Genomic DNA, 20,536 nt, shown 5'->3' with positions numbered 1-20,536 from the left:
TATTCAGAGATGCGATGCCCTGCTGTGGCAAACCATGAGTCACAAAGGGTCATGACTTCGACTTCAAGACGGCACTTGAATGAGATGGAGCTGAAGACTAGATGACTGTGCCAGTATATTATACATTCATCGGACTGATGTGCAAAGGCCAGTACCTCATAATAGATTGCACGCAAGATCACCTCAATGCGAGAGTGTGTGTCTGCCAGGGCATTAAGTTCTACCTCCATGCGGGCAATGTAAATTGTAAACTGTCCAATGAAGCTGGTGTGGCAAACCTTTGTCTGGGTGTTAATGAGATGCTTATGTCAGTGGTTTGTTGAGCATGACAAGAGTGAAGTGTCTACCTTCGAGCATGCATCTGAATTTCTTGATGGAAGCATATGCTGCTTAGTTCACAGTTGTAAGTAGACAGTTCTTCTGTGATGGAGTTAGCTTTTTGCTGTTGAATGCCAAAGTTTGCTGCTGATTGTCTCTCTGCTGTTAGTGCAGCAACTATTGCGGTCACTGATGCAGCAACCATTAAGACAAGCAGCACTTCTGGAAGAGGGTGCACCAGCAGAACGGCCTCAGCAGTAGCAGTCTTTGCAGTGTTGAAAGCTGTCTCATCTTCACTACTCTGGTCTGTGTGAACCTTGTTGAAGATCGTTCTGAGAAGCAGCTAACAATGCATGGTTCTACACCTGGCAACGGTAGAAATCACTGCAATAAGAATAGTCACCGATCATGGATAATTAACTGTTCTGTCTACCTTGTCTTGGGGTGGCTGAATTCCATGGGCATTGATTGTGTTGCCCTGGAAGCAGACTTCAGAAGCTCCAAAGACACATTTCGAAGGATTGACAAGCAGTCATTGTGAAGGAAGGTTTGGGAATATCTGGTGCAGGTGTTCCATGTGTTTGGCTTTGGAACTGGACATAATTAATATCTCATCAATGTACACATAGCAAAAGTCCAAGTCTGTTATCGCTTCATCCACGAAACATTGGAATGTTTGCGTGGCATTGTACAACCTGAATGGCATTTTTGTGAACTTGGAGGCCAAATGAGGTGGTGACAGCAGTTTTAGTAGTATCTTCTGGCAGTACCAGTACCTGATAATATGCAGGCATCAAGTCTAAGGTAGAGAATCTGTGCTTATCACAGATATTAAATGTAAAGTTCTCAGTGTGCTGTACAGGTAGTGGTCCCAGATTGTCCTTGCCTCACAGACAACATCCATTGTTCTTCTTGAGCACTATGAGTAGCATTGAGACCTGCCTGCTGCTCGATAGTTGGTGGATGCCCTGCACAAGTGTGATAGACAAATGACAAGGGCATTCTTCAGAGCCACGTATCAGTCAGTATTTGATGGTAGGTCCAAAATGTTGTGAATCTCGATAGCCGTGTCTTCATAAAGTGCAACGACGATGTAGCTGTACTTTGTTTCATCAGCTGTAATGTTGGCAAACATGAACTGACTCTTGAGTTGTGCAAACCATAGGAAAAGGTTCTGCTGCCAAAAAGGTGCTAGTTTGGCAGCGACTCAGTCAACTGAAGCGCTTAGGGGCACGTCAGCAAATGGTACTGGTTTTGTCATGGCTAAATCTCAGTAAGTGGATGGTGCATGGTGCAGCTAACACTGCAGATCAGCTCTTGACATTCAAAGTACATCGGTGGTGCAGTATGCAGATGATGTGTGATTGGCATGCTTGATTTTTGCTTTATGTTTGGAATGATACAGCACCAATAATACCTTAGTTGACGTTGGCTGCCATCTACGATCATGTTGGGGTACCACAAATGTTGTAGCTCGTTAGGAATTAACTTTAAGGCTACATTTATTGCATAATGTGTTCATACAACACAATCCAGGAATACGTCAATGTAAAAAAGTAAAAAAAAAGAATAATTATTAAAAAAAGGAATAAACGACGTCAAAGATATTATGTCTAGGTGTAATCACTGTACAGCTTGTGCACTTCTACACCTTGATGCACAACCACTACAATTACTACTTTTCAATTAACAAAATACACATTTGGAAAAAAATGTAAAACATGAAATAACAATTTAGGAACATAATATAAATATAAGTGAAATAAATAATTAGACTCATAGTGAATGTTTAGATAATTTAAGTAGGTATGTTGAAAATATGCATGACAGCACATTGTGTACAGTTTATTTTCCAAAAATGGTATTTCAGAAACTAGCTTTATTATACAAAAATGTATGTGGCTTGTGAAATCTGCTTTAATTTGTGTGTAACAAAAATTTTCATTTTTCAAAATCAACAGTGGTGGGGTATTTTGCAAAATTTCGAACTGCTACAGAAGTTGATTACACAGTTTTCAAGAACATTGATACGGAAAAACGTTTTTTATGTATCATCATTTTCAATATATCCCCTCTAAACCTAATACGTCAAAGTACCCTTTGGGGTGTGTTGTGTCCCGTAAAAGTAAAATAGGACCAAAAAAAAAAAAAAGGCATTATTTTGCACCCTCTACGTATCTGCCAAGTTTCATGAAGTTCACGTATTTATTTAATTTAAGCACCAATGTCTCCATTTAGGAAACAGAAGATGAAAGAAAATATGTGTTGTAGTGAAAAGAACTCATTTGCATTTCAGTATAAAAAATCTGTCACAGACGTACATCTAATTTCCTTTGCAATATTTATAGAAATTGGACCCCTTTTTCAAATGCAGTAATCTGACTTGAATTCTATGCTGTAGAACCTACTGCACCTAATTCAGAAAGCAGTGAAAAAGCACATTATCGGGCATCAGGCAGCTGATTGTCACTGTTATTGTCCAGTCCTCAGTGTTAAGGAGAACCAAACTTCTTTCCAGTGAAAGAGGATAAATTTTAGTGATTTCACACACTAGTAACATGAAATCATTGAGCTTGTTCATGAGACAGTACATTACACTGTTAAATGAATTGAAAGGAAGCAAAACAAGAATATACCTGATTTGACTGGCAAGGTGAGACGATTGATTCCCAGTTGTGATAAGTGCTTGGTTGTGAGTAAGAAAAGGCAAGTAACTACTCCCCTTCTGACTTGGATGACGATCATTATGGCCAAAACAGGATTTGGATTCTGGATTTAAATGTTTTCCTGCTGGTGAGACAAGTGACGCTCTAGAGTAAAAGAATATTGCCTCTTCACATCTTTCCAGATTGTTATCTGTGTTACAATACCTCCTTTGTGAAGACTGTGAAAAATCTAGGATGGAGTGTAACAATATTATACAAAGGAGAGTTGCCACTCACCATATAATGGCACAACAAAAAGACTGTCACAAATAAGTTTTTGGCCAGCAAGGGCTTCATCAAAAATAGACACCTCCCCCCCCCCCCTCCACACACGCACACACACACACACACACACACACACACACACACACACACACACACACAGTGTGACAGCAGCACCAGTCCCTGATGGAAGTGGTGACTGGTGGAGGTAAGGAGGAGGTTGGGGCGGGGAGGGGAAGGGACAGTAGGGTAGGGGTAGAGGACACTGAACTGCTGCTGGGTATTGCATAGGGATGAGGTGGAGAGAGAGGGTAGGGCAGCTGTGTGCAGTCATAAGGTTAGACAGAGGGCAAGGGAGAGGTTGGTGGAGGGGAGTAGGGGAAATGGAGAGAAGTAAAAAGACTGGGTAGGATGGTGGAATGAGGACTGTGTAGTGCTGGAATGGAAATAGGGAAGGAGCTGCATGGGTGAGAACAATGACTAATGAAGTTTGAGGCCAGAAGGGTTACGGGAATGTAGGATATGTTGCAGGGAAAGTTCCCACGTGTGCAATCCAGAAAAGCTGGTGTTGGTGGGAAGTATCCATGTGGCACACAGCCTGTGAAGCAGTCATTGAAAATGAAGGCTGTTTTGTTTGGCAGTGTGCTGAGCAACAGGGTGGTCCACTAGTTTCTTGGCCACAGTTTGTCGGTGGCCATTCATGCGAACAGACAGCTTGTTGGTTGTCATATCCACGTAGAATGAAGCACAGTGGTTGCAGCTTGGGTTGTAGAGCACTTAACGGGTTTCACAGGTAGCCCTGCCTCTGATGGGATAGGTGATATTTGTGGCAGGACAGGAGTAGGTGGTAGGAGGATGTATGGGAAACATCTTGCATCTATTATAGGGATATGAGCCATGAGGTAAGGGGTTGGGAGCAGGGGCTGTGTACAGATCGAAGTGTGTATTGTGTCGGTTTGGTGGACAACGGAATACCACTGTGGGAGGAGTGGGAAGGGTAGTGGGCAGGACATTTCTCATTTCAGGGCATGACGAGAGGTAATCAAAACCCTGGCAGAGAATGTAATTCAGTTGCTCCAGTCCCAGATGGTACTGAGTTACGAGGGAATGCTCCTCTGTGGCCGGACTGTGGGACTTCGGGAGGTGGTCGGAGAATGTAAAGATAAGGCATGGGAGATTTGTTTTTGTACAAGGTTGGGAAGATAATTACGGACAGTGAAGGCTTCAGTGAGACCCTCGGTATATTTTGAGGAGGACTGCTCATCACTGCAGATGCACGGCCATGGGTGGCTAGGCTGTATGGAAGGGAGGTCTTAGTATGGAATGTGTGGCAGCTGTCGAAGTGGAGGTATTGCTGGTGATTAGTAGGTTTGATATGGACAGAGGTACTGACGTAATCATCTTTTAGGTGGAGATCAACATCTATTAAGGTGGCTTGTTGGGTTGAGTAGGAGCAGATGAAGCAAATGAGGGAGAAGCTGTTGACGTTGTGGAGGATTGTGGATAGGGTGTCCTCACCCTCGATCCAGATCACAAAGATGTCATCAACGAATCTGAATCAGATGAGCGGCTTAGGATTCTGGGTGTTCAGGAAGGATTCCTCTAGATGGCCTATTAATGGGTTGGCATAGGATGGGCCATCTAGAGGAATCCTTCCTAAACACCCAGAATACCAAACCACTCACCTGGTTCAGATTCTTTGATGACATCTTCGTGATCTGGATGATGACATGCTATAGACATTCCTCCAGAACCTCAACACCTTCTCACCCATTCGCTTCACCTGGTCCTACTCAACACAACCACCCCCCATCCTCGATGCTGACCTCCACCTTAAAGATGGCTACATCAGTATCCCTCTGTCCATATTAAACCTACTAACTACCAGCAATACCTCTACTTCTACAGCTGCTACCTATTCCATACCAAGAAGTCCCTTCCACACAGCCTACCCACCCGCTGTCGTCACACCTGCAGTGACAAATAGTTGTTCTCAAAATATGTTGACAGTCTGACTGAAACCTTCATAGACATTAACTTTCCTCCCAATCTTGAACAAAAACAAATCTCCCATGCCTTGCCTTTCCTGTCTCCCACCATCTCCAAAGGTATCACTGTCTGCCCACATATGTGCATTTCCTTCGTAACTCAGTACCATCTGGGACTGGACCAACTGAATTACATTCTGCACCAGGGTTTTGATTACCTCTCGTTATGCTCTGAAATGAGAAATGTCCTGCCCACTATTCTTCCCACCCCTCCTACCGTGGTATTCCACTGTCCATTGTACCTACACAATATACTCTTACATCTCTACACAACCCCTGCTCTGAATGCCTTACCTCATGGCTCATGTCTCTGTAATAGACTTAGATGTGAGATGTGTCCTATACAGCCCCCACCACCTCCTACACCAGTCTATTCACAAACATCATCTATTCCATCAAAGGCAGGGCTACCTGTGAAACCTGTCAAATGATCTATAAGCTGAGCTGCAACCACTGTGCTGCATTCTATGTGGACATGGCAACCAACAAGCTGTCTGTCCACCGACAAACTGTGCCCATGAAACTAGTGGGCCATCCTATTGCTCTGCGCACTGCCCACCACGACATTTTTCATTACAGTGACTGCTTCACAGCCTATGCCACATGGATCCTTCCCATCAACACCAGCTTTTCTGGATTGCACAGGTGGGAACTTTCCCTGCAGTATATCCTATGTTCTCGTACCCCTTCTGACCTCAAACTTAGTCGCGCGCGCATGGGTGTGTGTGTGTGTGTGTGTGTGTGTGTGTGTGTGTGTGTGTTTCTAGCGTCTTTTTGTTGGTCCTGTCTGCAACTCAGCATCTCCCTATATGGTGAGGGGCAGCTCTACTTTTCATAACATTATGAAGGCTTTTTTTTATATAAGTCTCATATATGATAACTATGTCAACAGTAGCCATCTATTTGTCAAAACTGGGTAACAAAACAGCTGCAGACAAGCAGATATAGGAGATGAAAACGAAAGTTCAGCAGCTTGGAATTCAGTCTCTGATTGTACATTGAGAACACTACTCAAGGAAAAACCAAGCACAAATGGATAGATTGCTACTCATTACATAGAGGTGGTGTTGAGTCACAGACAGGCACAATGCGAAAGGATGCTAAATAGTTAAGTTTCCATACAAATTCCTTCTTCCAAAGAAGAAAATTCTCACAAATTCACAAAGGCTTGTGTGAATGTGTCTGTGTTTTCTACCTCTGAAGAAGGATTTCATCTGAAAACTGAAATATTTAGCGTTTTCATTGTATCTGTCTGCGATTCAGTGTCTTCTCTATGTGGTGAGTGGCAATCTGTCCTTTTGCAATTAGTTGTTGTTCCATCCTGGACTTTTCACTGTTTGACACTTAAGGGGGGGAAATCTTAAAATACTGTTGATCTAATGTGACTGGATAGATAAAAAAAATCTACTCATCAAGCAGCGGCAGGAGAACACACCCCATGCTTATTTTCATTGTTAAAATACTGTTAGTTTGTCCAGAATGCTCAGATTTACTGATGCAGGAAACAGTGAATACATTGTCTTCTAATTGTATTACACAGTTACACCAAATGGAAAAAAGTTTATGAATTTTATAGATTGATAGGTAGTTGTCCTGAATAGAGGACTTGGAGATACTGGCATTGTAGGCCGTTCCCGCTGCAGTGCAGTGTGGCTAATTGCCTGCACCCTTCAGGCCAATTCTCATCATTGGTGGTTTGTGTTGCAGATCTGTTGTGGTGCAACAGAAATTTTATTCATGTTAATATGTATGAATATTACACTCTTGGACAGTAACAAGAAGACAGGTTGCTGGTATTTATATTTTTCCAGTATTTAATACATATGTTTAGGTCTATCAGACGTTTTTGTTTGGAAGAAATACTTGTCACTGTCTTTAGAGTGGCTTTAGGACAGCAACCCAGCATGATACTCAGATCTCCAGCATTCAGTGCTAGTGATACATATGTTCCAGTAATGAGAACTTGAAACTTTGATTTTAATCAAAGCAGTATTTATACATTGGTAGCTGATAATTGTTCGCTTTAGGGACTAATTATACATTTGAACACAGCCTACACACCACAAAACACTTTTAACCTGTAATTTTTATTAACCCATAACATGTGAGTTTCAGGCAGGCTTGTAGTCGAGTGAAACATCTACCCCAAGTATCACAAATAGGTTCCTCCTTAGTTAACATATACCAGCTTAGTAATATTTATGTAAAAGCCTGAAAATTAAAAGATGAGTGTGTTCTATAATTCTGTTAATGGCTGCTTTGTCTTTTAGAAAGGCAATTATGAATGCTTTTTTTAAAAAAGTTATGCAAAAACGAGTATGTGCAATTTTTTGATCAATTATTCACCATGAAATTGTCTTGATAATTGCTTACATTAGGAATTTCCAGCATGATTGTATCACCACTCATAAGAGCTGTAAGTTTGCTTCAACAATTGCAAATGTGTCATTTTTTCCAGTGATGCAAGACAGTTGTAACTTTCATGCTGTTTTCAACAATGTGCATGAGGATGTTGAATGCTGCAGTATAAAAGAGTTTGTAGTGATGAGCAAGAGTTAATTGGAGTTGTTTATTATAGGACGCAAAACTTCATTGTGTATGGGCCATTTCAGATTACATTTTACTGTATCTGATTAAGGTTAGGGTATAGTCACAAATTTTACCAACATTAGTTCTTCACTGAAGACGTTTGGTAACCTTATTCAAACATTTATAAGATAGTAGTTTGTACTTCTTAAACCCAAGTCACTAACAGATGCAGCAGCATTATCACCATCTTTGTCAGTTGTTGACATAAATTTACAGTGTGACTGCCATGCTGCAAATGTCCATCTTGTAAACTTGCAGATGCTCCAGATTGTGTGATAGATCACACAGCTAGTCAGACAAAGCAGACTGCAGCTGAGGAGGGTAATGAAACTTCAAGACATGGTGGCAAGGAGAGGAGCAGGTCTGAAGAAGCACAACAATCACCTTCCAGCGAGCCACAGCTACAGTTATCCCAGCCACAGCCGCAGCCACAGCCACAGCCGGAACCTCAACAGTTAGAAGAACAGCCTGAGGAAGCGGCCAGTGTGAGGGCACACAGAGTTATAGTTGCTGCTCGATGTGACTGGTTTCGTCGGGCTCTCTTGTCTGGGATGAGAGAAGCAATTGATAGGTACATAGTCTATGAGGCACAGAGTAATGCACAATCTTGGATAAACTGTTTTATTACGATCATTAGTACAATATAATAAAAGGTTGAAGGTTTTCCAGTTATCTTATCATATAAAATATCAGCATTTCAACTTGAATCAGCTGCTCTGCTAGTAACAGATGCAGCCTGAAAAAGTCATGCACTGGGGCCCTATTCTATATTGTTCATACCAATCTGTGCAATAGGCTAGTCTCGGTAGTGATATCATTTTCAGTTCTTTATCCAAATTTCCTATTCAGTAAGCTTCTGAGACCTGTTACCGAACGGTCCTCCTGCCGATTTTTCGACAAGTGTACAGAGAGGTTTTGGATTTCGGTATGGCCCTGTCGTTCAGTTACCTGTGGTTTATTTACACCTATCATTTGTTATTTTAAACATATTGAGCAGTTTTAGCTTTTGATTTAGTGATTGTGTTATTAAAGAATCACCATAGGACGCATCTGGTGGGAAAGCGAGTTCATAATAGACTATTATCCTTTGTTAGAAATATGGTTGGTTAGGTAGTTACTGCCAATGATTACAACATAAAAAAAAACACATTTTCGGTCAATATTCTCTCAAAATACGTGTTATGTTTATGCAATTAAGAGTTTAAAGATCATTAAATATCAAGACACCAGCTCTGCTTACGTATATTACATGAGTGTTAGCTGAAATTACTAGTGACTTTGTGTACTTTTCTGCAAATGATTTACATATTAATTATCAAAAAGTGTTTAAAACTTTTAAGTGACAGTTCAAAGGAATTTTGTGAAGTCTGATAGAGGAAACCTTCCAAAATTTCAAGCATTTACGGCTTACGCCCGTGTCATTCGGCAACGAAGTCAGTCTGTGTCTTTCTCAAATGAAATTACGTAAACTACAGCACCACCAGCAAGCAAGTTGTAGCAGCGAAGTTGGTAAGGCGATGGACTGCTGTGGCAAAGGGCGTAGGTTCATATATACAGCTGGATGCGAATAAATTTTTTTTTTTTTCCCCCCCCAACACATTCTGAGACTTCGTTAATCATCAAAGTTAAGCATTTTTCTGAAATATTCGTTGGAATTTACATATAAGAGCGTGCTTTCTCAGTAATGAGTATCTCCGATTTCGTGACTTCCATATGCTTAAGAAGTGAAGGATGAAATTACTGTGCATGAAACAACTGACATTGGCATTTATACTACTACTTGTCACAAATAATTCACCTTTTTTTTTTTTTTTAATACATAGCGATTTACGACAGTGTGGTCAGACAGGAATCTAAGAGCACAACGTTACTTACTGCGAATGAAACTAGCAGCAGTCGTCTTTATACTCAGGCTTGTCACAAGTATTTATCTGCGATCAATTCCTTAATGACAGTGGGCAGAGATGAAAGGTTACCACCACAATATTTTCAGACTATACCACCATATATGAAACATTTTGATTCATCAGATGCATGTTATAAACAACAACAAAGTTCTATTGCTGCACTCACCACACGGGCTCGAAAAGTTGATTTTTAAAATTTTGTTTTTATGAACCAAATCGTTGATATACCCAATAGGGAAGCAGGCTGCTTCATCTTTTGGATCTCTAGGAGTGAGCTATGACCACATTCTATGCAACTTGTTGTTCTTTGACATTCTCTTAAACAATTTTTCGGGTTCGTCGATTTGTGTTGTGTCCATGCAACTAATTGAAGACAGTTTATTCCCGTGTGAGTTTCACTTCTTTTATTTGTGAAACATCATCAGGGATAAAGGAAGCGAAACGTTTGTGGCAATAAAGAAACTGCTTTCAATTAGTTGCATAGAAGGAACGTACCTCCATGAATTTTGAAGCAACTAAGGAACAGCGGAAAACAGAAAAAAACGACGAATTTTTTTGGGTTTCTACTGATATATTTGTACAATGTGGTACTACGCTCCATTCCTAACTTGTATTCTGAAACGTAAAATCCAAAACAAGACGTTGATGTGAATGAGAATAAAATGACATAATGTGATATATACAACATTTTCCAGAACACAGTCAATATTCTATTGTTATCATGCATTCGTGGAAGCCCGTGGTCAGTGAAATTTGAACAGTATTCATACTCTAACCACATTTTTTGGCACTATGAAGAATGGCATGCCTGTGTCGTCTGCTACCCACTTAGAGTTCGTGCCGCTAAGGCGCTGCAGTGCGCGTTGGCGGACCTGAGGTAAATTGCTTTTCATTAGTTGGCACGAGGAGAACTGACAACAGCATTTCAGTTTGCTAGGATCATTCGGCATCGCTTTCGAAATGCTTACTGAATAATATTGGGGCTCTGTTTCGAAAGCAAGACCATTAGGTGCGCTCGCGTACTGAAGCGATCGGCAAAATGGCAGAAAGATACAGGATAGGGCCCCTGGTTTTAGCTATGTGTTAACTTTTCACATTTGCAAACAGCTGTAGGCCTATGTCAAATAGGAAGATTTATTTAGTTCTTGAGTGATCATGCTTGCTTCTTGAGATCTTGACTTTTTCATTGTTTTCCCCTTATAAATTTTGAACACCTGTCTAGCAGCGGTTAAACAGGCTGGTAGCTTTTTGGTCTCTAGAAGTATGGAGACAGTTTTTCTTCCTTTTTCATTCTTCCAGACCAGGCATCGATATCTTTCATAACAGAATACCACAACAATAAAAGAGAAGTTCCATACCTGATAGCTTCTTGGAAACAAACTGTAGTCCTGTATCTCTCACATCTGTCATTTGTAGAATTTTGGAACATGTTTTATGCTAGCATATTATTATGAGTCTCTTCTGAAAAGGAGTAAACATGGGCTCCAAAAACAATGATTGCATGAAACACAACTTGCTCTGTTCGTCAAGAGACCCTGAAGGCGGCAGATACCAGCACCCCGGTAGATGCTGTGTTCCTTAACTTTTGTAAGGCATTTAGTACAGTTCTGCTCTGCCACGTAATGAATAAAATAGGAGTGTACGGACTATCAGACCAACTGTGTGATTGGATTAAATAGTTTCTGGACTTTCTAGCATGTCATTCTCAGTGTGTGTGTGTGTGTGTGTGTGTGTGTGTGTAAAAGTGTGCAGATGATGCTGTTGTATACAGAGAAGTTGCAATGCTACAAAACTGAAGCAAAATGCAAGATCACCTGCAGAGGACTGATGTTTAGTACAGGGAGTGGCAATTGACCCTCATCATAAAAAAATGTAACATATTGCGTATACATAGACAAAAAGAGCCATTATTCTATGACTACACAATCATAGAACAATCACTGGAAACACTTATTGCCGTAAAATATCTATATTCTGCATCACGGTGTGGGTTACTGTTGAAGCTCTGAGAGTGTACATTCCTAGGAGAGTCAACAGGTGTATTACTTTTTCCTCTGTAAATCTCATGAAAAGACTCTGAAGATAAAGTTAGAGTTATTTGAGCCCAAACATTGGTTTACTGGCAGTCGTTCTTCCCGTGAACTTTCCATGACTATAAGTGGTACACAGTGTACCCTCCACCACTTGCACCATAGTGGTTTGGGGAGTACAGATGTAGATACGTATCGTCCTTCTAAACTTACGGCACCCCTGCAGGGGACTTGCCACTCTTTGGCAGGTTCCTGATACGCTACCACAAGGCCCCAGCCATAGCAGCCTGTTTCTCCTTCCATGCTGCATGTCTATCCTCTTGCAGTTCTTTTCCCACTCCCTTGGGGAACATGTCTGGGCTTTTTTTGGAAATGTATTCTTCATTTGCAGTAGTCAATATCAGAATGCCCTCCACTGTTTTTCATTCCTTTTTTCTCTCTCTTTGTTCACCTTCTCCTATTCTTCCTTCGCTTAGGGTTTTGAGGTTCCTCTTTTTCATGGGGTGAAGTCAACAGCTACACAACTGGCAGGCCAGAAAGAACAGAAGGATTACTCCCGTGAAGACTTCCTATGTCCCTCCAGCCATCCAACATCTAAGTCCTTTGCCGACTCGAATATCCTCATCAGCAATGTTGTCGTGTATTACCCTTGCCCGGCCAACATCCATGTCACCGGTGCACAACACCAACTGTTTTTCTGCCATGAATTCCACAGGCTGAGAGAAGAATGCCGACACTTCTATAGACCTCATGGAGCTGCCTCTGCAGCGAGTCTTCAGAGGCTGCCACTCGGCAGCCACCAAGGAGCTACCCCTTTGTTTTTTTTCCTTGTCTTGACTCTCCGCCAGTGGAATGTTCAGTCTTCGATCCAACAAAGAGGATTGATTGCTGCTCATAGAACTGCTGCATCCACTTGTTCTCTGCCTTCCGGAAACAAAATTGTATCCTCATGACCGCTTTGAGCTCTCGTATTTCTTCTTGGTCCACTTTAACCTTCCCCAGAGGATGGTGTCCCATCTCGAGGGGGAGTCATGGTGCTTGTACTAGATGACGTTCATAGTCAACCCATCTACCTGATATGCACCTTCAAGCTGTTGCATTTCAGTGTTTCCTCCCTCGCTTAATCTTTTCCCTTGCTTAGTCTTTTCCCTCGCTTAGTCTTTTCCCTCGCTTAGTCTTTTCCCTCGCTTAGTCTTTTCCCTCGCTTAGTCTTTTCCCTCGCTTAGTCTTTTCCCTCGCTTAGTCTTTTCCCTCGCTTAGTCTTTTCCCTCGCTTAGTCTTTTCCCTCGCTTAGTCTTTTCCCTCGCTTAGTCTTTTCCCTCGCTTAGTCTTTTCCCTCGCTTAGTCTTTTCCCTCGCTTAGTCTTTTCCCTCGCTTAGTCTTTTCCCTCGCTTAGTCTTTTCCCTCGCTTAGTCTTTTCCCTCGCTTAGTCTTTTCCCTCGCTTAGTCTTTTCCCTCGCTTAGTCTTTTCCCTCGCTTAGTCTTTTCCCTCGCTTAGTCTTTTCCCTCGCTTAGTCTTTTCCCTCGCTTAGTCTTTTCCCTCGCTTAGTCTTTTCCCTCGCTTAGTCTTTTCCCTCGCTTAGTCTTTTCCCTCGCTTAGTCTTTTCCCTCGCTTAGTCTTTTCCCTCGCTTAGTCTTTTCCCTCGCTTAGTCTTTTCCCTCGCTTAGTCTTTTCCCTCGCTTAGTCTTTTCCCTCGCTTAGTCTTTTCCCTCGCTTAGTCTTTTCCCTCGCTTAGTCTTTTCCCTCGCTTAGTCTTTTCCCTCGCTTAGTCTTTTCCCTCGCTTAGCCTTTTCCCCCTCGCTTAGCCTTTTCCCCCTCGCTTAGCCTTTTCCCCCTCGCTTAGCCTTTTCCCCCTCGCTTAGCCTTTTCCCCCTCGCTTAGCCTTTTCCCCCTCGCTTAGCCTTTTCCCCCTCGCTTAGCCTTTTCCCCCTCGCTTAGCCTTTTCCCCCTCGCTTAGCCTTTTCCCCCCCGCTTAGCCTTTTCCCCCCCGCTTAGCCTTTTCCCCCCCGCTTAGCCTTTTCCCCCCCGCTTAGCCTTTTCCCCCCCCGCTTAGCCTTTTCCCCCCCGCTTAGCCTTTTCCCCCCCGCTTAGCCTTTTCCCCCCCGCTTAGCCTTTTCCCCCCCCCCCCCCGCTTAGCCTTTTCCCCCCCCCGCTTAGCCTTCCCCCCCCCCCCCCCCCCCCCCCCCCGCTTAGCCTTTTCCCCCCCCGCTTAGCCTTTTCCCCCCCCGCTTAGCCTTTTCCCCCCCCCCCCCCCCGCTTAGCCTTCCCCCCCCCCCCCCCGCTTAGCCTTCCCCCCCCCCCCCCCCCGCTTAGCCTTCCCCCCCCCCCCCCGCTTAGCCTTCCCCCCCCCCCCGCTTAGCCTTTCCCCCCCCCCCCGCTTAGCCTTCCCCCCCCCCCCCCCCCCCCCCCCCCCCGCTTAGCCTTTTCCCCCCCGCTTAGCCTTTTCCCCCCCGCTTAGCCTTTTCCCCCCCCGCTTAGCCTTTTCCCCCCCGCTTAGCCTTTTCCCCCCCCCCCCGCTTAGCCTTTTCCCCCCCCGCTTAGCCTTTCCCCCCCCCCCCCCCCCACTTAGCCTTTTCCCCCCCGCTTAGCCTTTTCCCCCCCGCTTAGCCTCCCCCCCCCCCCCCCCCCCCCGCTTAGCCTTTCCCCCCCCGCTTAGCCTTTCCCCCCCCCCCCCCGCTTAGCCTCCCCCCCCCGCTTAGCCTTCCCCCCCCCCCCCCCCCCCCCCCCCCCCCCCCCCGCTTAGCCTTTCCCCCCCGCTTAGCCTTTCCCCCCCCGCTTAGCCTTTCCCCCCCCGCTTAGCCTTTCCCCCCCCCCCCCCGCTTAGCCTTCCCCCCCCCCCCCCCCCGCTTAGCCTTTCCCCCCCCCCCCCGCTTAGCCTCCCCCCCCCCCCCCACCCCGCTTAGCCTTCCCCCCCCCCCCCCCCGCTTAGCCTTTTCCCCCCCCCCGCTTAGCCTTTTCCCCCCCGCTTAGCCTTTTCCCCCCCCGCTTAGCCTTCCCCCCCCCCCCCCCCCCCCGCTTAGCCTTTCCCCCCCCCCCCCCCCCCCCCCCCCCCGCTTAGCCTTTTCCCCCCCGCTTAGCCTTTTCCCCCCCGCTTAGTCCTTTCCCCCCCGCTTAGTCCTTTCCCCCCCGCTTAGTCCTTTCCCCCCCGCTTAGTCCTTTCCCCCCCGCTTAGTCCTTTCCCCCCCGCTTAGTCCTTTCCCCCCCGCTTAGTCCTTTCCCCCCCGCTTAGTCCTTTCCCCCTCGCTTAGTCCTTTCCCTTTGTACTGTGTATATCCCTCTATCATTCAATGTCCAGCTTATTGGGCAGCTACCTCACCCTTTTCTGCTGCTTGGTTACTTTAATGTGCACCATCCCCTTTGGGATTCTAACAGAGGCTGTCTGAGAGGTGCCCTCTTAGCTGACCTTCTCAATCAACTTAACTTCTGCCTTAACACAGGAGTACCCACATTCCTTTCAGACTCCACTCCCACCTTTTCCCAGTTGGACATATCCTTCAGCACTGCCCAGCTTGCCCTACATCTTCAGTGGTCCGGTCCCTCTGACACATACTCGAACCACCATTTCCTGTGTGCTATCAGTTTGCTGACACCTATCTCACCAACTTGCACACCCAAATGGCAGCTTACTAAGGTCTACTGGAGGCTTTACTCCTCCCTGGTGGCCTTCGACAAAAAACATCTCCTCACTTGTGTTGAGCATGTAGAATACCATAAAAAGTTATCCTTGATGTCACAGAACATTTCATTCCTCGCACTTCCTCTTTACCAAGCCATGTCCTGGTCTATTGGTGAACTGAGGCATGCCCCGACGCAATTCGTGCACGGAGACATGCTATCGATGTATTTGACCGTCATCCTAAGATATCAAACTGCATTCGTTATAAACGGTTGCATCAGGGTGTATACGGCCCGGGAGATCCGGGAAAAACCCGGGAATTTTTTCATCCCGGAAAAACTTGGGAATTTTTTAGAATTCCGGGATTTTTCATTCTTTTAGATTTCAGTTAAATTTTTGTAGTTTTGGCATGTAAGATCTGATACGCTGACAAAGAACTTTAGCCCACTACTGCTGAATAATACTGCAGCAATGAAACATTAATCAGAGAATAACACCAAAATAAAAGTTTAGTTGCGTAGAAAATGAGTAATTTACACAATGCACAGGCCAGTTTGCTGACACCGAAAAGTGTCAAAGGCTTTAGGTCGAAGATTATGCAGTACGTGCATAACAACTAACGTGCATTCGATGTGCTAGCATCGCAATTGTTTATATTTCTAACAGATCACTGGAAAATATTACGAATAGTGACTTGAGAAGCGTTACTTTCAAAGTAAATTTCCACGCAAGATGATGTATGTTACGTGTGAGAATGTGCAGTGAATTACTTAAATCACAGGGCGTTATAACTCTCATTCAAAACGTACTGGTAACACTTGAGGATCAGCCATTTGAAAAATTTCGGGCCCAGAAGAGAAGTCATTTATGCCACTATTTACAATTTTACCGCACATTTGTATTTGATAAGACTTAACGTGTAACACACGTTAAAAAAAGACCGAGCTTCAAGTAAGTTTTCATATTTAATGTTGTTCTTTCATAGATAAAAAATTATGCAATCGATGGCAAAAAGTATAATTGACCTTCAAAAAAAGTGAATAATATGTTACTGAGCAATGTCACAAGTCTCTTCATGCCAAAGCACTTCGACTTTTCTGTAGTATAGAGAAGACGAAGTGTTCTGGCATGCAAAGCAATACCAGTTCGCTTCTTTTCTACTTTTTTGCCGGTGAATTGGATCTTCGTCTCCGAACAGCTCTAACGTTCGCTACTTCTTCTTTCTAACTAATCCTATAAATGGACAACAGAAGGCAGCACCACTCACACGACAGGTAGCGGGACATCCGTACCTTGCTCTCGTATGAAATTAGTCCAGTTTTAGAGCGAAAACTTGTGTCAAGAACAGCTACTATATTTCCCGCTCGAAAATTTGCTTTCAGTAAGGACAAGTATGTCTTTTACCTTTTCCATTCCTCATTTTTTCTTATTTTATTATTTTTTATTTAAATACAAAAGCTTACGGTTTAGTCGTTGTTAAAGACCTTTAATTACTGTCTTTCGTTTTAGAATAATAAGAGATTTTTTCCATAAAATATTTTGTGCATTTTTACAGTCCCTTCTTTTCGGATATTCGTGTTGCTAAATTTTAGCTCCGGTCTTTATTTTAATACTTAATTTCTTAAATTAGGTTTATTTTTCAAATATTTTTTAATCACAAAAGTTATTGTTTGATGTTCCAGCTCGTGGCACGTTGCATTCTGGTTCTTGAGACAATTCATCCAGAACTCATCCAGCCGTTGCTCCTTTTTGTTGAATGTTTCGAATTTTGTTTTGCAGTTCTTCTTTACAACAGAAGCGTATTGTGCTTCTGCTTTATCGGCACATACACCGTTAATCCAATTGCTCTCCACCAAAATCTGTAGAAAGGAATGAAATCGTTTGGGACCAGCCTCCCTGCACGCTATTGTGGGATCAAAGCAGCTTACAGCTTTTGTCAACCTAAAGTGTAAGAGAGATTTCTCCATCAACCTTGATCATTCCTCTTCTGCATTCGCTCCAGAACTTAGCGATTTCAAGGGCTGTGAGAGACCTGCACTTTCTGAATTCATTCTTGACGGTGAACCCAATCTTGACGTGGTTCACACCCAAAAGATTGGATTCTTTGTCCAAATTAACTGATGGCGAGATCTTCATCGGCTGGACAAATCGTGTCATCGTTGTCTCCATTATCTCTATCAAAGCAGAGTGGAGGAATGGTGCTAGTGGCCAATCGGATTGGAAATCCTTTAGGAAAGGTGTCAAGTCTCCAACAAGAGTCTTGAAAAAGGCAATTTTCGGACCAAGTAGCTTGTCCTTGAGGTGATCCTCCAGTAATCTGTAGCTAGCACATTTTGGTTTGTTTTTTTCTTCCAGTTTTCCAACAAATATTCGCAGAAACGGAAACATTACTAGAGCTCACTCAGCAACTTCCACATTTCCAGCCATCGGATCACACAAAACTTTAAGGGAAACAGTTCCGATTCCATTGTCGAAATATACAGAGCTCTTCTGGCAGGGACATCCTTAAAAAGATTGTGTGAGGCACGTAAAAACTGAATTATCATCCACTGTGTTTCTTGAATTGCGGACTAGAAGGCACCGTAAACAACGTGAAGTCCACACGTTCCAATTTCCAGTAAAACGGTGTCTACTCCTTCAATTTCTTTCAAAAACATTTTAAGTTCCCTTAAGAACGCGAAGTTGACGTTAGGGCCATCCATCGTTATTTGTAAAAGTTTTCTCATTGCTTCGCTGGGAATTTTTTTCTTGAAGGACTCGAGTAGCTTAGCTGCCGTCGAACTGCCTGGAAAAGCTTATGCGTAGTTACGGGTGCACACTAGATTTTTTTTTAATGTCCCAATAACGCACTAAAATGTCCATCTGGATTCTTTTGCACACCTTGTTCAAGGATTCGTCAAAACAAACAACAATCCTTGATGCATTTACGAGGTCAGATTTAATTTCAGACTCAAAGAAGGGAGCTAGTCCATATTGCACGATATAACCGATTTTGTCCTTTTGTAAACGCATGCTCTTGGCCACTTCACTCTCGGGGAACATTGTGGGGAAAAGCAACACGTCGTTCGCAGAACTACGCAGTGACTTGTGTGAAACGATGCACTCCAAACACCACAGTATTTCCGCCTTTGTTACTTCGTCCTTTATTGCCATCCGATCAATTCCTCTCAATTTATCCACGGGTTTTGACATTGCAGTGACATCTTTCTGCGGAGGGGCAACAATTCCAGCGGCCAACGCCACTGTTGTTGACCCAGCTGAATCTGCAGATGTGGTAGTGGAAGTAGAATCTGTCTGCTGGGTTGAAGTGGTCGCCACCGGTCGGGTGTAGACATAAAAACTTGCTGTGCTTCTCATGGCAGCTGCTTTCGTGACGTGCTTCTTGGATTTTGTCATGTGACTTGTAAGAGCCGATCTTCCCATAGTACGGATGTTAATGAGGGTCCCTGGACATAATCCACATTTAGCACTATAAAGGTCTGTAGCTACTTTCACCAACCAGTCCTTGAATGCTGGATCTGAAAGCCAGCTATCTTGAAAACCAATCGACATGGCGCAGTCACAGTGGTTGTTGGTGGGCAACCTTTATTGGATAAAGAAGAACGATGGATGTAAATAAGGCTGCGCCTCGTTATTGTGCATAATGAAATATGATACAATGAGTGTTACCTACCTTGTCAGTTTATAAAATTTTGCCCCGCACGTGCGCAGAACTGAATTCAACAGGCGAGCCGAGCATACTGACTACTGACAGACTGTGTGATTTGAAAATCGAACGAGGCACGTTTGACAACACTGTCTCTGCCAAGCAACAATCGGCATTAATTACGATATTATTAGTAGCACTGCGTTTGTTGACCCTTTAAGAAACTATGACTGACAAGACGTATCAACCAGTCTTACTCCAGTAACCTGTTGCAAGTTTCTAGCTAATTTTACATGTACAGCACAGCACCTCAATTATAAAGACGAAAGATATTAAGGCCACCGCGCTCATCGACCAAAGTTCTGAAGGCTTCGCCACCTTTTCGTTCTAGCTTATTCCTTACCATGAGGCTTCTCCTTCTCTCTCTCTCTCTCTCTCTCTCTCTCTCTCTCTCTCTCTCTCTCTCTCTCTCTCTCTCTCTCTCTCTCTCTTCTTTCTTTCTTTCTTTCTTTCTATTGGCTGCTATTGGTTGCTTGCTCTCGTCTTCTATCCACGATTACTAAGTTATGAAGTCTGCTCGTTACGAATGACTTGGCCTCCCAGTTACTTTACAGCTGAGGCTCTCTACTGTGTGTAAAATTTCCGAAGTGCTTTAGGACTTTGTAGACCTTCTGTTGTACGTATACTGATTTTAATTTAAAGTCTAGATTCTGTAGCAGCGTACATGTTGATTTACTTGTAGAGGAATGATCTACCCGCTTCATTTTAAAATATGATTTAACTTGACATCCAGTACATTGATAATGTCGCTTTTTATGTATCCCTCCGTACCTAGCAACGTAACAAACCCTGCTCAATTGTTATTGTTGTCTTCACGTTATGTTTTCTTGCTGTTCTTTGACGTACTTGCAAGCCCCCTCTCCATATTTTTCTGCTAATCAAGTCCGCAGTAAAGGAAACACTCTGGATGATAATTCAGTTTGTACATGCCCTGTAAAACCTATTTAAGGATTTCCATTCCAGACTAGCTCTGTATATTTGGACCATTGAATCGGAACGTTTGCCCTTGAAGATTTGCGTGATCTGATGGCTGGAGAACTTTGATGTTGCGAAGTGCGCTCTAGTAACTGCTCCTGTATTTGCCAATGTTTGTTGCAAAGATAGAGCACAAAAAAAACCGAAACGTGCTAGCTACACGGTAGTCTATGATCATCTGAAGAACATGCTACTCGGCTCAATAAACTTGTATTTCAAGACTCTTGTTCCAGACTTTTCTTCTTTTATTATTGACCAACTTACGTAATGTTTTCTTTACCACTTATTTGCCAGCTAGTATTTTCCTGTAATACTGTCTCGACTTTTTTTTTTTTTTTTTTTTTTTTTTTTTTTTTTTTTTTTTTTTTTTTTTTTTTCCCCCCCTCTCTCTCTTTACATATACCAAGTTATAGTTTTTG

General features: G+C 43.4%; 1 protein-coding gene across 1 annotated transcript in view; it reads left to right on the top strand.

Annotated features, from left to right (window-relative positions):
• Window positions 1–20,536, top strand: part of LOC124606171 — a 125,403-nt gene that overhangs the window by 80,985 nt on the left and 23,882 nt on the right. Inside the window, exon 13 of the mRNA XM_047138141.1 lies at window positions 8,141–8,453. Coding sequence (XP_046994097.1) covers window positions 8,141–8,453 — 313 coding nt within the window. The remainder of the gene's footprint in view (window positions 1–8,140; window positions 8,454–20,536) is intronic.

The sequence above is a fragment of the Schistocerca americana genome, chromosome 1 (genome assembly GCF_021461395.2).
Source record: "Schistocerca americana isolate TAMUIC-IGC-003095 chromosome 1, iqSchAmer2.1, whole genome shotgun sequence".
NCBI classification, from domain to species: Eukaryota; Metazoa; Arthropoda; class Insecta; order Orthoptera; family Acrididae; genus Schistocerca; species Schistocerca americana.
Note: the sequence above shows the minus strand (reverse complement) of the source record. Positions and strands in the feature narration are given on the sequence as shown.